A 16813-nucleotide genomic window follows, 5' to 3' on the forward strand; every position below is an offset into this window, starting at 1 on the left:
AATGTATAGTTTTTCTCTCCTTTTCTAGTGTAACTAAACTATAATTTTAGTAATCTCTGATACCCTTTGTTATATTGGTCTTCAAATATTTTTCTCATTGATTTTTGTTTTGTGGTTTTTGCATTTATTGTTTTGGGGTCAAATCCAGTGGTGCTCAGGGGTCATTTTTGCCTCTGCTCTCAGGAATTATTAATGGTGTTGCTCAGGGATTCTTATGGGCTGCTTAGAATTGAATTCAGGTCAATTGTGTGCAAGACAAGCACCTATCCACTGCACTATCACTCAGGCCCTAATTTTGTTTCCTTTGTTTTGGAACTACACCTGGCTTTGTTTTCTGGAGATCATATTTGGTGACGAGGATCAAACCTGGTTTGTCCACATGCAAGACAAGCATCTTATCCATTATATAATCTCTGTAGTTCTTCCTTATTCATAATTGGTAACATTTAGTAAAAATTCTAATTTCCCTGCTATATATACCTCAGTAATGACAGATATGCTTACTACCTATTAGAATTTATTGCTGGATACTTGGTTAGCTGATGATGGAGGATGGGTGCTATGAGATTTTTAAGTCTGTGTTCTCTTTTCAGCCTCAGTCTGGCAGAAGGACCAGAATCTGGAAGTGTGGTTCTTTTAGTTCTTCCCTTGCCCTCAGTAATAGGGTTCATTAATAATCTGGGACCACATTGCCTTTTTTTCCATCTTTATTTAAGCACCATGATTACAAGCATGATTGTAGTTTCTTGCCCTTTCTCAAGTGTAAAGGCTGTCATTTATTTTTTCTCTAGTTTCCTTACTCTTGAAGAATGTGGGTTTTTCTCTTTATCAGCTGGGAAAACACATGTCTTTCTTTAAAGCCACTACTCTTTACCATCTCCTGTGCCCTTGTGAGGGAAGGGAGGCTATTACAATCTCCTCCTTTGGCAATTTCCTTTGTGTAGCCATCTGGTAAGGTCCACAGAGATGCCATTGGGTACTAATTTCCTTGGTGTCTGATTTTCAGTGTTATAGTTGCATTTTACAGCTGAAATTTTTAATCATTGTTTTTGTGGTATTGGCGGTCAAACTTAGATCCACACATGCCACGTAAGAACTCTAGCACTGAACTGCATCTCCACCTCCTAGCTTTAATTTTCTTACCCTTTTTAAGATGCCTGCTTTGAAATTTGTTTTCTCCCCGTCTGGTATCTTCATTAACAGTGCTTCACTTTGTTAGATGGCATCAGACTAAAGTATAATATGAAATTGTGGTTACAGTAATTATTTCTGTTGTGTCTGAGTGAGTATGTCAGAATGAGACATTGATGGTACACACTATACTTGTGACTGTCGAGTGTGAGCCACTGGAGTCCAGACTAGCATCAGTATGTTAACAGATGGAGGCTTTCTCCTAGTAAGCTCTCAGTCTTAGGGAAATCAGTTCTCCTGCCCCTTATCTTAATCTGTCTTTATAGATTAATTTGTTGCATCAAAAAATAGGCTCTTTGATGGTTTGCAAGAAAAAATATGAGTTGGTCACCTTTTGTCCTTTTCTTGTTCATAGTAAAGGGTTCTGTTGAGCTTTTTACTTCCTTAGTGGAAGCTACAGTTGTATCACTAATTTGTATTTTTTCTGTTAATTGCAAGTTGGGCATATATTATACCTTTATTGTGCTTATGTATTTCTTTCTCTGTCAGTTGCATATTTATATTCTTTATTAAATTTTTATAAAATAATTCTAATTTACTCTGGTCAAGATATTATCTTTTATGTTTATTGAAAATCTTTTCTCAATATAGTCCATGACAAAAATACACCTTTATAGATATCTTCAAAGAATACCAAAAGACTATTATGTGATTATAGTACAGAAGCGTGATTTTTCTTGTATAGATTTTTATAAAATGTCCTAATTTATATTTATAATTATTTAAGTGGAGGGAAAATAGGACATTAGGTTTCTTCTGCTCTTTAACCAGTGTTTCTCAATTATTTTCTGTCATGCCCCCCTAGGAAAAAGAAAACATTTTTCGTGCCCCCCCCACATGACTGTAAATAGTATCTTTATTAAAAACTTTAACCTGCAAAGCAAAAATATATAACATAATTTGTTTTTTTTGTTTTTTTTTTTTTTTTGTTTTTTTTTTTTTTTTTTTTTTTTTCATTTCTACCTTTTGCCATGAAATCGACCCTTTGGCTCAACTGATCCACTCTCTTCCCACTTCTTTTCTGGTAACTAACCATTTTGGGCCTATCATTCAAAGTTCACTTTTATTTTATTAACTTGGCCATCTGTATTGTTTCTTTATGTACTTCAGCGGCAAATCCTGTGATGTTGGCCTCTCTTTGACTTATCTCATGATACACAATTCCTTGAGGCCCATATATTTTATTGCCATTACCTATTGAGCTTTTACTTTTGATAGCTGTGTAGTCTTTTTTTTTTTTTTTTTTTTTTTTTAATTTTTTTTTTTATTTAAACACCTTGATTACATACATGATTGTGTTTGGGTTTCAGTCATAAAAGGAACACCACCCATCACCAGTGCAACATTCCCATCACCCAAGTCCCAAATCACCCTCCTCCCCACCCAACCCCCGCCTGTACCCTAAACAGGCTCTACATTTCCCTCATACATTCTCAATATTAGGACAGTTCAAAATGTAGTTATTTCTCTAACTAAACTCATCACTCTTTGTGGTGAGCTTCCTGAGGTGAGCTGGAACTTCCAGCTCTTTTCTCTTTTGTGTCTGAAAATTATTATTACAAGGGTGTCTTTCATTTTTCTTAAAACCCATAGATGAGTGAGACCATTCTGCGTTTTTCTCTCTCTCTCTGACTTATTTCACTCAGCATAATAGATTCCATGTACATCCATGTATAGGAAAATTTCATGACTTCATCTCTCCTGACAGCTGCATAATATTCCATTGTGTATATGTACCACAGTTTCTTTAGCCATTCATCTGTTGAAGGGCATCTTGGTTGTTTCCAGAGTCTTGCTATGGTAAATAGAGCTGCAATGAATATAGGTGTAAGGAAGGGGTTTTTGTATTGTATTTTTGTGTTCCTAGGGTATATTCCTAGGAGTGGTATAGCTGGATCGTATGGGAGCTCGATTTCCAGTTTTTGGAGGAATCTCCATATCGCTTTCCATAAAGGTTGAACTAGACAGCATTCCCACCAGCAGTGGATAAGAGTTCCTTTCTCTCCACATCCCCGCCAACACTGTTTATTCTCATTCTTTGTGATGTGTGCCATTCTCTGGGGTGTGAGGTGGTATCTCATCGTTGTTTTGATTTGCATCTCCCTGATGATTAGTGATGTGGAACATTTTTTCATGTGTCTTTTGGCCATGCGTATTTCTTCTTTGTCAAAGTGTCTGTTCATTTCTTCTCCCCATTTTTTGATGGGGTTAGATGTTTTTTTCTTGTAAAGTTCTGTCAGTGCCTTGTATATTTTGGAGATTAGCCCCTTATCTGATGGGTATTGGGTGAATAGTTTCTCCCACTCAGTGGGTGGCTCTTGTATCCTGGGCACTATTTCCTTTGAGGTGCAGAAGCTTCTCAGCTTAATATATTCCCATCTGTTAATCTCTGCTTTCACTTGCTTGGAGAGTGCAGTTTCCTCCTTGAAGATGCCTGTAATGTCCTGTAGTGTTTTGCCTATGTGCTGTTCTATATATCTTATGGTTTTGGGGCTGATATCGAGGTCTTTAATCCATTTGGATTTTACCTTTGTACATGATGTTAGCTGGGGGTCTAAGTTTAATTTTTTGCAAGTGGCTATCCAATTGTGCCAACACCACTTGTTGAAGAGGCTTTCCCTGCTCCATTTAGGATTTCCTGCTCCTTTATCAAAAATTAGATGGTTGTATCTCTGGGGAACATTTTCTGAGTATTCAAGCCTATTCCACTGATCTGAGGACCTATCCTTATTCCAATACCATGCTGTTTTGATAACTGTTGCTTTGTAGTACAGTTTAAAGTTGGGAAAAGTAATTCCTCCCATATTCTTTTTCCCAATGATTGCTTTAGCTATTCGAGGGTGTTTATTGTTCCAAATGAATTTCAAAAGTGTCTGATCCACTTCTTTGAAGAATGTCATGGGTATCTTTAGAGGGATGGCATTAAATCTGTATAATGCCTTGGGGAGTATTGACATTTTGATGATGTTAATCCTGCCAATCCATGAGCAGGGTATGTGTTTCCATTTCCGTGTGTCCTCTCTTATTTCTTGGAGCAGAGTTTTATAGTTTTCTTTGTATAGGTCCTTCACATATTTAGTCAAGTTGATTCCAAGATATTTGAGTTTGTGTGGTACTATTGTGAATGGGGTTGTTTTCTTAATGTCGATTTCTTCTTTATTACTGTTGGTGTATAGAAAGGCCATTGATTTTTGTGTGTTAATTTTGTAGCCTGCCACCTTGCTATATGAGTCTATTGTTTCTAGAAGCTTTTTGATAGAGTCTTTAGGGTTTTCTAAGTAGAGTATCATGTCATCTGCAAACAGTGAGAGCTTGACTTCTTCCTTTCCTATCTGGATTCCCTTGATATCCTTTTCTTGCCTAATCGCTATAGCAAGTACTTCCAGTGCTATGTTGAATAGGAGTGGTGAGAGAGGACAGCCTTGTCTTGTGCCAGAATTTAGAGGGAAGGCTTTCAGTTTTTCTCCATTGAGGATAATATTTGCCACTGGCTTGTGGTAGATGGCCTTCACTATATTGAGAATGGTTCCCTCCATTCCCATCTTGCTGAGAGTTTTGATCAAGAATGGGTGTTGGACCTTATCAAATGCTTTCTCTGCATCTATTGATATGATCATGTGGTTTTTATTTTTCTTGTTATTGATGTTGTGTATTATGTTGATAGATTTACGGATGTTAAACCAGCCTTGCATTCCTGGGATGAAACCTACTTGATCGTAGTGGATGATCTTCTTAATGAGGCATTGAATCCTATTTGCCAGGATTTTGTTGAGGATCTTTGCATCTGCATTCATCAGTGATATTGGTCTGTAATTTTCTTTTTTGGTAGCGTCTCTGTCTGGTTTAGGTATCAAGGTGATGTTGGCTTCATAAAAGCTATTTGGAAGTGTTTCTGTTTGTTCAATTTCATGAAAGAGTCTTGCCAAGATTGGCAGTAGTTCCTCTTGGAAAGTTTGATAGAATTCATTAGTGAATCCATCTGGACCTGGGCTTTTGTTTTTCGGCAGACATTTGATTACTGTTTTAATTTCATCAATGGTGATGGGGGTGTTTAGATATGCTACATCCTCTTCCTTCAACCGTGGAAGATTATAAGAGTCCAAGAATTTATCCATTTCTTCCAGGTTCTCATTTTTAGTGGCGTAGAGTTTTTCAAAGTAGTTTCTGATTACCCTTTGAATCTCTGTCATATCAGTAGTGATCTCTCCTTTTTCATTCCTGATACGAGTTATCAAGTTTCTCTCTCTCTCTTTCTTTGTTAGGTTTGCCAGTGGTCTATCAATCTTGTTTATTTTTTCAAAGAACCAACTTCTGCTTTCGTTGATCTTTCGGATTGTTTTTTGAGTTTCCACTTCGTTGATTTCTGCTCTCAGCTTTGTTATTTCCTTCTGTCTTCCTGTTCTTGGGTCCTTTTGTTGAGCATTTTCTAGTTCTATTAGCTGTGTCATTAAGCTACTCAGGTAAGCTCCTTCTTCCTTCCTGATGTGTGCTTGCAAAGCTATAAATTTTCCTCTCAGTACTGCTTTTGCTGTGTCCCATAAGTTCTGAGAGTTTGTGTCTTTATTGTCATTTGTTTCCAGGAACCTTTTTATTTCCTCCTTGATTTCATCTCGGACCCACTGGTTATTGAGCATGAGGCTGTTTAACTTCCAGGTGTTAAAGTGTTTCTTCTGAGTCCCTTTGGAGTTCACAAATAATTTCAGAGCCTTGTGGTCAGCGAAGGTAGTCTGCAAAATTTCTATCCTCTTGATCTTATGGAGGTATGTTTTATGTGCCAGCATGTAGTCTATCCTGGAGAATGTCCCATGTACATTGGAGAAGAATGTGTATCCAGGTTTCTGGGGATGGAGTGTCCTATATATATCCACTAGGCCTCTTTCTTCCATTTCTCTCCTCAGGTCTAGTATATTCTTGTTGGGTTTCAGTCTGGTTGACCTGTCCAGTGTTGACAAAGCCGTGTTTAGGTCCCCCACAATTATTGTGTTGTTGTTGATATTATTTTTCAGATTTGTCAGCAGTTGTATTAAATATTTTGCTGGCCCCTCATTCGGTGCATATATGTTTAGGAGAGTGAATTCTTCCTGCTCTACGTACCCCTTGATTAATATAAAATGTCCGTCTTTGTCCCTTACAACCTTCCTGAGTATAAAGTTTGCATTATCTGATATTAGTATGGCCACTCCAGCTTTTTTATGGGTGTTGTTTGCTTGGATAACTTTTCTCCAGCCTTTTATTTTGAGTCTATGTTTGTTCTGACTATTCAGGTGCGTTTCTTATAGGCAGCAGAAGGTTGGATTGAGTTTTTTGATCCATTTAGCCACTCTGTGTCTCTTAACTGGTGCATTTAGTCCATTGACGTTGAGAGAAAGAATTGTCCTGGGATTTAACGCCATCTTTATTTCAAAATTTGGTGTGTCTTTTGGGTAGTCTTGTCTTAGATTAGGTCTTTCAGTTTTTCTCTTAAGACTGGTTTTGTGTCTGTGAAGTTTCTGAGCTGTTTTTTGTCTGTGAAACCATGTATTCTTCCATCAAACCGGAAAGTGAGTTTTGCTGGGTATAGTATTCTGGGTGAAGCATTCATTTCATTCAGTCTTGTCACAATATCCCACCACTGCTTTCTGGCATTGAGCGTTTCTGGTGACAGGTCTGCTGTAAATCTCAGGGAAGCTTGCTTGAACATGATTTCCCCTTTTGATCTTGCTGTTTTCAGAATTCTGTCTCTATCTGTGGGATTTGTCATTGTGACTAGGATGTGTCTTGGGGTGGTTTTTCTGGGGTCTCTTTTGGTTGGTACTCTTCGGGCATGCAGGATTTGATCACATATATTCTTTAGCTCTGGAAGTTTCTCTTTAATGATGTTCTTGACCATTGATTCTTCCTGGAAATTTTCTTCCTGGGTCTCTGGGACTCCAATGATTCTTAAGTTGTTTCTGTTGATCTTATCATAGACTTCTATTTTCGTCTGTTCCCATTCTTTGACTAATTTTTCCATTGTCTGCTCATTTGCTTTAAGTTTTTTGTCCAATCTCTCCTGCTGTATGGAATTGCTATGTATCTCATCTTCCACAGCACCAAGTCTATTCTCAGCTTCTGATACCCTGTCCCAGAGCTTATCCATTTTGTCATTCACTTCGTTTACTGAGTTTTTCAGGCCTGTTAGTTGACATGTTATTTCAGTTTGGAGTTTTGTCATTTCTGCCTTCATATTTTCTTGGTTCTTATTAGTGTTCTGTTCAACTCGATCCATGGTTTCTTGGAGTCTGTTGAGCACCTTCCATATTGCTAGTCTAAAGTCCTTATCTGAGAGGTTGATTAGTTGTTCAGTCATTATCTGGTCCTCAGAATTGTCATCTTCATTCTCTATGTCTGATGCTGGCCTGCGCTGTTTCCCCATTGTCACATTTGTATTGTGGGTTTTTCTACGTGTTGTAGTGGTATTCATTGTCTATATGATGTAGGCAGCACACTCCTCTGGCTCCTCCCTTTCTGGATGGGCTGACTTGCCTCTAAGGGAGGGGAGTCCTCCGTGGATGAAGCCTCACACTGGGTCAAATCTTAGGCCCGAGCATGTAACAGAGAAGACAGTCCAGAGAGAAATGTTTGCTTCTGTGATATAGCGCCGTTCTTAGTGTGATTTTTCCTTCTTGTTGCAATGGAGTTCTTTCCTTAGAAAGAGTGCACGGCCGCGTAGCGAAGCGGAGTGGCCGTGCTCCTCTGAGCCTCTTTTTGCCCCACTCGCAAGAGTTTCACGCAAGAGGACAGTAGACAGACATAGACAGGTCACACTCACAGTCTTTCACAGCTGAGCCCCACTGGGCCGGTGTACTTTCGCGGATTTTCCCCGCCTGGTGTCACACACAGGGAGCCAGCTTTTGCAAAGGATAGCCGGCTTTTATGCTCTGAAGTCCCTCCCTCAAAAATATATAACATAATTTGAGCTGATTTTTTAATCAGAGATGATGTCTGGATTAAGGGAAAATAGGACATTAGGTTTCTTCTGCTCTGCTTACATGAATTTTTAAGTCATTTTAATTTAGAATGGAAAAATGGAGAATTATGAGGGCTATTGCCTTAAAGTAATAAAAGATGCCACTGCTTTGAGCAAACGTGTATAAGATTACTTGGAGATTATTGGATTTTTATATTATGGGAGCTTGTGACCCGGGATCATACTTGGTGGTGTATGGGAGCTATTTCTCACACTTAGAGGTCTCTCCCTGCAGCACTTCATTACTTCCTCTAAAGTGTTGCCCCCCCCTTAATCGGAATCTCCCAAGCAGGGGCCACTCCTGGCACTACTAAGCCCAATGCTACTTAGGCCCAGCATTGCTGATGACCCCACCTCAACTGGCTTATTAAAGGACTGTGCAATGTCAGCAACTGAATCTAGAACCTCCACATACCAAGTATACCCTGAAGCCCTATCTCCCTGGCCATTTTAATATATTCTTCAAACTCTTTGTAAGTTTGGCCAAGGTGTTATGCTCTGCGTGCAGCAATGTGCATAAAAATGTTTAATTTTAATTACGTTGTTGCTGTTTTCTAGGCTGTCAGGTACAGCTGCATTCAAAGGGAAAAACAACCAGTATATGGTGTAGAGGTAAGGATCAGAGTTGCTATAAAATGGTTATGGAAGGAAAAAAAAAACCCAAACCTTATTTTGTTTGTTTGTTTGTTTGTTTGTTTTGGCGTCATACCTGCAGTTGCTCAGGGCTTACTCTTGGCTCTGCACTCAGTAAACATTTCTGGCAGTACTCAGAGGATCATATGGGATGCTGTGAATTGAGTCTGGTCAGCAATGTACAAAGCAAGCACCTTATCTTCTGTTATTTTTAGTAATTTTGCTATAAAGAAATATAGTGGCTGCTTGACAAAGCTTCTTATCAAAACTAAAATGTAATTTTCTAACCAGAAGTTAAAAAGAAAATCTCAGTAGTCTACAAATAAAAATGTCTTAGAGTAGTAAAATCTGATGAGAATCAAAAGTACCATGTATTCATCAGAGATGGAACTTGATATTCCTCTTAGCCTTTATGATTACTATTTCTAGGTCATCATTTTTATAGTGTTACTTTTATTCCTTATAAAATATTGCTTATGTTTTGGGCTACAGCCAGTGCTGATCAGAGCTTACTTTTGGCTCCTATGCTCAGGAATCACTCCTGGTACAGTTCAGAGAATCGTATATGATGCCAGGAAGAGAACACTTAAAGTAAAAATTCATCCTAAAAGTAATTTTCCAATTATACTCTAGGAATTGTCATTTTCTACAGATGTTAACAGCATCATTGATATAGTAGATCTGAATACATGTAATTTGCTTTAAAAACAACAAAAGAGAGCTCACCTCAAGGAGGGGGGATTGCAGTTAGAACACTGACAAGTACCATGACAATGTTAATGACTGAGAGAGGTATAATGCCTGTCTCAAATACAGGCAGCAGGTGTGGGTGGAGGGATATGGAGTACATTGGTGGTAGGAATGTTGCACTGGTGAATAGGGGTGTTCTTTTTGTGACTAAAACCCAGTACAGTCATGTTTGTAATCAGTGTTTAAATAAAGATAAAAAATAAAATAAAAATGATTTTCCTTTACCATAAAAAAATAACAAAAATTTTTGTACCAAAAGATCTATGTATATTTCTTACCTTTAACCAGTGTTTCTCAATTATTTTCTGTCATGCCCCCCTAGGAAAAAGAAAACATTTTTCGTGCCCCCCCCCGCATGACTGTAAATAGTATCTTTATTAAAAACTTTAACCTGCAAAGCAAAAATATATAACATAATTTGAGCTGATTTTTTAATCAGAGATGATGTCTGGATTAATGGCTACAATAAGCATGTTTTGCAATGCATAGCTTTTTGAAGCGGGGTTTGAAGCAGGACACAGCAACTCTCAGCTCCAGAGACATACAGAGACATAAACACGGGGCTTAGCTTGTTATGACAGTGTTTGCCGAGGTCAAACGTGCCCCCCTTTACGGAGCCTCTTGCCCCCCCTCCCCCGACGGGCATGCTCCACTATTTGAGAAGTACTGCCTTTAACCAAGATCTTATTATCAGACACATTTAGTAAGTGCAGGCATTTGCCTTGCATACGCTAACCTAGGAAGGACCACAGTTCGATATCCCAGTGTCCCATTTGGTCCCCCAAGCCAGGAGCAATATCTGAGTGTATAGCCAAGAGTAACCCCTGAGCGTTACTGGGTGTGTCCCAAGAAGAAAAAAAAATGTTTATTCAGTAATGCAGTGCTTGTTAAAAAAGCTCTGTTGGGAGAGTTTTTTTTTTTTTTTGCAATGGGTATTATATATTCATTTATTACTCTTTTTGAATGGCATAGCTGCTCTGAAGTGGTAAGGGTAAGAATTATGTTAATTTCATAGATGAAGGAATCTAGGTCTTTATATTTCAAAATTTGATTGCAAAATTTTATTCTTCCTTTTTCTGAGTAATAGAATCTTTCCATTTTTCAGGTTAAAAACGCTGAATTTCCCAGAGGTGTATTAAATTTAATTGAAAGCCTCATAGAAGGACAGTTTTATAAGGAAGCAATTGAGGAACTTTCCTCTTTGCAAGCACATTATATTCCCCCTGTATGCATTCTTCATGCTCTTCTAGAAAATATTCTACAGGTAAGAGCTGTCTTTTAAAGAAAGTTTACATCTTAACACTATATATCTTTTTGTACTTATTAGGGTCCCAACCACCCCCATTTAAAAGAAAATGGCAGTTATCATTTATTCCTCTTATTCTTGTTGGGTTTTTTGTTGTTGTTGTTGTTGTATGTTTGTTTGTTTTGGTGCCACGCCCAGTGGTGCTTTCTGGCTCTGTGCTCAGAAATCACTCCTGGCAGGCCCAGGGGACCGACCATATGAGATGCCAGAGATCAAACCAGGTCCTGGATCAGCAACATGCAAGGCAAATACCATTCCACTGTGCTGTCATTTCTCTCTTACATATTCCTAAATTTCTAGAATTTCCAAGTTAACTTTCTCTTGGGGAAAATTTGATTTATATTCATACTTTATAAAGTAATAGGTCAGATTGCAGAAAATTGAAATATCATTTTGTTAACTATTCCTTTAATATTTGGTGTATTATTTTTGTTCATGATAAGCATTGATGGTAAAAACATTTCTTAAATTGAAAGTCAGTAGCAAATAGCTTTTTACAAAGGTAGTTGAATTTGATTTTTTTTTTAAATAAACTGTTTTGGTACCATACTTGACAGTGCATAGGACTTATTCCTAACTTTGCACTCAGGATCACATTTCTGATAGTACGCAGGGGACCATGGGATACCCTGGTTGACTGCATTCAAGGCAAGTACCCTCCCCACTGTTCTTTCTGTCTCTTTGGCCTCTAATATTTATATTCTTTAGAAAATACCAATTTTATGATACTAATACTTTAGGCCAGTCTTAGAGCTAAGTCTTTGAATGAAAAGTTGCTTACCTTTAGTTTCTTTTAGTGTAGAAATTCATTCTCAAATGGAAGGGCTAGAGTGATATTGCACATTGGTAGTGCATTTGCCTTACATGTGGCCAACCCCAGACAGACAGTTTAATTCCTGGCATCCATATGGTTCCCCGAGCCTGCAGGGCCAATTTCTGAGCTCAGAGCCAAGGGTAACCCTGAGCACTACCGGGTATGACCCCAAAACAAAATCGAATGAAAGAAAAATAAGTAAATAAAATGGGCATTTCACCTGTCACAATAGGTAGGACTATCAAGTATACGTATGCTATTTAGAGTGCTTCTTAACAGTTGAAAATTATACTCCAACTGATCCATGTGCAAACACATGTATTTACTAAGAAACTTAGATAAAGTCAAATATAGTTTCAGACTGAATTAGCTGAATATAACTATAGTTTTGCTTTTATTTCTTTGTTTTTAAATAACAGGATAATATAGATGCGTTTTCTGGTCGATACTTTCACGTATTGTCAGCTCTTCTTCACCTGCATCCTCCTTGGAAGTCACCAGCCATGTCAAGATACTATTTAGAATTGTTTCAGTGTCCCACTTGTATGAAAGGAGCATGGTCTCTAATAGAAGTACTGATCAGGTTAAGTATTACCACATCTGAGGATAATTAATTTCATTTAAAGTTTGCTATATTTATTTTCTGCACATAAATAAAAGAAGTTTGTTTATGGGGCCAGAGAGATAATACAGCAGATAACATGTTTGGCTTGCACGTGTCTGACCCAGGTTTGATCCCTGATCCCCTATGTTGTCCCCTGAGCCCTCCAGAAATATCATTGGACACAGAATCAGGAGTGAACCTTGGGCACAGGCAAGTGTAACTCAAAAACAAATAAGTATTCTCTGTTTTTAACCATGTATTTATAATACACCTCATAAAAATATCTCATTTAGTCATCTTGTCATTAAATTTTAAAAGATAACCACAGACTGCTGCAAGCTGCTTCTGTCTTGCGGCTTCCTTCGATGAATTCACTTCAGGGAGAGTGGGTTGCCCTGGCCGGCGTAGGGAAAAATATGAAATATGAAATAAATGAAATCACACATATAGTATGTGGGGTCAACACGTCTTCTGGCAGGAGGGCGACCAGTTTATTTTCCAAACGGGTTTTTATGGGATAAGCCAGTCCCAGGTGCAGAGAAGGATATTTACTATAACAAGGCAAGGTTAATTGCAAAATAAAAGATAACACTCAGGGCAGCTTTTAACCAAACTCAAATGCAAAACAAAGGTTAGTAGGTGGTAAAAAATATCTAGAAACTTGATCATCCTGAGCTAGGCTCCATTGTTTTTGGGGTCAAGCACAGGAAGAAACCAATTCTCCTAAAATGTGTTTTTCTATTTTCTGAACAGTCAATTTTGCCCTTGTTTACCAGAAACTTTAGGTGCAAGGACCTATTTGTAAAAGAAACAAACATTGTCTGAACTTTTAGTGTTATATATATATATTTACATGGGTATATATACATACCCATAAAAGGCGTTCTCTTAGTAATCTTTGGTGCTGGAATTTCTGAGCCAAATTATTTGATAGAGGTCACAATTTTGCTTGAGATTTACAAAAGAGATAGCTAAATAATGGCCAGAAATGTAATGCCAAGCATCTCTTTGGAAATTCCTCAACCATCCACACGGGAAAAAGGCGTCCACAGCGGGCGGGCCTTTTGAGGAACCCCATGGGGGATATCTCAGTTCTCTCCATCGGGAAAATCTGAGGATATGTCTGGTGGGCTGAGCTCCCCTAAAAGTTTATGATGCCGTGGCAACAGACTATATGAAATAGAGGCTAGTAGTCATTTTTTGAACAAAATACTTTGTATTTGCATAATATTAAAATTAGGGATTTAAATGTGATATCAAATTGTAGTCATCAATATATAAACAGTTGTAATTGCATATAATATCTATATTTTTCTCATCTTTACATGAACTTTGTTATGGTTTTGGTTTTTTAGAGGGCCACATGCAGTGATGAACAGAGGTTACTTCTGCCTGTGTACCCAGAAATTACTCCTGAGTGATCAGGGATGTAGGGTGCTGAGGATGAAATCTGGTGGTCACATGCAAGACAAATGCCTTGCCTACTGTACTGTTGCTCTGACACATAGATTTTTAAACTAAAGTAAATGTTTCCTGACAGTTTTTATACTTCTGCACATCTTGTCATCTGCTTAGATTCTTTGTTTTCAAATTTTACTCTCTGGAAATACTCCTCCCTTTCTTTTACCCAAGCATAAATAACCATCTTCCCCTTTTTTCTAATCTAGAAGGTTATTTTTATATGTAAGTATTAGTACTAGAAGGTCCATATAATAGTGAGGGAAAGAATACCTGACTAAATATGAAAAAAAAAACTAGAACATTGGTCAACTCTGTGTTTATAAAGATTTATAATCATCTGAAACAAACTAATTAGTTTAGCAACATGTTCCTTCAGCAGTTGTTTATTAAGTACATACTAGAAGTCAGACAGTGTGTTGCTTTTTAGGAATAAAAAATAAGAACATTTTCTTCTCCCCCACCCCCACCACACCCAGCTGTGCAAGGGGCTTTTTCTGGCTCTTCACTTAGGGTCACTTTCTGTGGAACTCAGGGGAAACATGTGGTGCCACAGATCTAACATGGGTCATCTAGTATGAGACGAGTGTATTACTCTACTCTCTGGCCCATTTTCTTTCTTTTCTTTCTTTTTCTTTTCTTTCCTTCCTTCCCTCCTTTTTCCCTTCCTCCGTCTCCCACCCTCCCTCCCTTCCTCTCCTCCTTTATTTCTTCCTTCCCTCCTTCCCTCCTTTCCTTCCTTCTATTCACTCCTTCCTTCTCTCCTTTCCTTCCTTCTTCCTTCCTTCCCTCTTTACCTCCTTATCTTCTTTCTTCCCTCCCTCCTTCCCTTCTTCCTTCCCTCTCTTTACCTCCTTCTCTTCTTTCCCTCCTTCCTTCCTTCCCTTTACCTCCTTACCTCCTTTCTTCCCTCCCTTCCCTCTTTACCTCTTTCCTTTCTCTCCCCTTCCTTTCCTCCTTCCCTCTTCCCTTCCTCTTTACCTCCTTCCCTTCATCCTTCTTTCCCTCTTTACCTCCTTCCTTCCCTCCCTCTTTACCTCCTTGCCTCCTTCCTTCCTTTCTCCTTTCCCTCTTCCCTCCCTCCTTCCTCCTTTCTTCCCTTCTCTTTCCCTCCCTCCTTACTTCTTCCCTCCCTTTTTCCTTCCCTCCTTCCTTCCCTTTCTTCTTCCTTCTTTCCCTCCTTCCTTCCCCCCTCCCTTCCTCCTTTCCCTCCCTTCTTCCATCCTTCCCTCCCTCCCTTTCCCAAGCTTTACACAGGGAGTCAGGGGACACCGCCCAGAGATTCATTTCTAGGACCTGTCTTCCAAATACATCATTTAGAAATATAGTATTTTTATAATATATAGCAGTTTTAAAATGTACACTCACAGACTCATGCCTTTTTGTTTCCGTCTCTCAAAGTTCTAAGTTAAAGAATTTTATGGGTATTTCAGAATAGAATAAAGAATTTAATGAGTTAGTATATTAATTATTAAGGATGCTCTTAACTGAGAATTTGGTATTCAAAAATAGAGATGGAAGAGGAAGAGTTAATTGTAATAAAGTTGAGAAAAGATTATGTAAGTATTGCTGCCTAGATTGTTTTAGTCTTTTTAAAAAATATCATAGAATTGTTTAACTCAGTAATCTAACCACATTAAGGGATATTTAAAATTTTTATTATAGTTTTGATTTTTGCTCATAATTACTCCAGCCTCTGCTCTCATATTTGGTGCTGTGTCTCAAACCCCTGTTGATTTCATGTAAAGCAAGACCTTACCAACTATACTATATCTTCAGTCCTAAAGATATTAAATCTAGTTGAGATTAAATAAATTAAATTTTCAAATCTTTAGTTGTACAAATCATAATTCAAGTGTCTATTAGAACATATTCATCAGCATAGAAGATTCTATTCAATGGGCTATTATAGAAATGGAAAGAAAAAATACATACTGAAATTTTAGAGTTCTTAAAAAAAATACCCCTAATGACTTCAGTTTTGTAAATAATGAAAAATAAGATGCTCTTGAGTACATATTTAAATTTAAAGTAATCCTGGTCCTTTGAATCAAAGGTTTATTATATTCATATTTTTGTTTTTTATCTGATGAAATTAAGAAAAAAGAGTCCTAGATAGTTGTTAAATATCATTGAAAAACCGAGAATTAAATCTATATAATTCAAAATTAAGTGTTGTGTGATAATTGACATGATGGAAATAGAAAGAAAATATATTTTTAAATGTTTCTATTTTGTTGAAGCAGAGACCATTAAATTTCCAACATTGCTCTAAAAAAATGACATACTTTGTTTATAGATCACTTAATGAACTGCTTTTATTGGCTTCATCTTTTTCAGATCTTGCCTTTTCAATGAAAGCTTTTGTCATCAACTTTCAGAAAGTACTATTGAATCTAAGGTGCTCCACCTGACACTTCTCAAATTTTTTTTCAATTTAGTTGTAAGTGAAGTGAGACATTTGAGTCAAAAGTAAGTTTCTATAATAAAATAAAACTTTTTGATGTATTGTCTTCTATGATTGTTTTCTAAGAATCATGTACATATTTCAAAAAAACCATTTTTCTACTTTGATATCATTTGTTTACTAATATACATAATCGATAGTAGAACTAAAATGTTATGTTCTGTATTTTTTTCAATATTAGTTTTCATTATCTTAACTTTTAGATAGACATCATTTTTCATGATTTCTGATTTCTAATTTTGGGGGGTAGTGGGCTATATCTAGTGGTGATTAGGTGTTACACTTGACTCTCTTCTCAGAGATCATTCCTGGTGGATTTGTGAGACCATACAAGGTCCAGGGATTGAACCCATGTTGGCCATTTTAAGACAAGAACCCTGTCCACTGTACTTTTTTTTCTGGCTGAGAACTTCTACATATTATAATTGTTTATAATGAATGCTTGAGTTAAAAGTTATCTAGGTTTAATAATGACTATAGTAAGTTGCTTATATGTTCTATGTTTTGTGATTATAAATGAATTGAGGCCATTTTTTAAATATTTTACACTATTGTATAGATATTATAAATTGCAATCTTCCATTCAAAATTTGCTAACTTAT

General features: G+C 37.3%; 1 protein-coding gene across 1 annotated transcript in view; it reads left to right on the plus strand.

Annotated features, from left to right (window-relative positions):
- The window catches only part of SLF1 (SMC5-SMC6 complex localization factor 1), a 71604-nt gene that overhangs the window by 26354 nt on the left and 28437 nt on the right, over positions 1-16813 (plus strand). The window contains exons 10-13 of the mRNA XM_049769114.1: positions 8738-8791; positions 10668-10826; positions 12102-12265; positions 16085-16216. Coding sequence (XP_049625071.1) covers positions 8738-8791; positions 10668-10826; positions 12102-12265; positions 16085-16216 — 509 coding nt within the window. The remainder of the gene's footprint in view (positions 1-8737; positions 8792-10667; positions 10827-12101; positions 12266-16084; positions 16217-16813) is intronic.

This window comes from Suncus etruscus, chromosome 2 (genome assembly GCF_024139225.1).
Source record: "Suncus etruscus isolate mSunEtr1 chromosome 2, mSunEtr1.pri.cur, whole genome shotgun sequence".
Lineage (NCBI taxonomy): Eukaryota > Metazoa > Chordata > Mammalia > Eulipotyphla > Soricidae > Suncus > Suncus etruscus.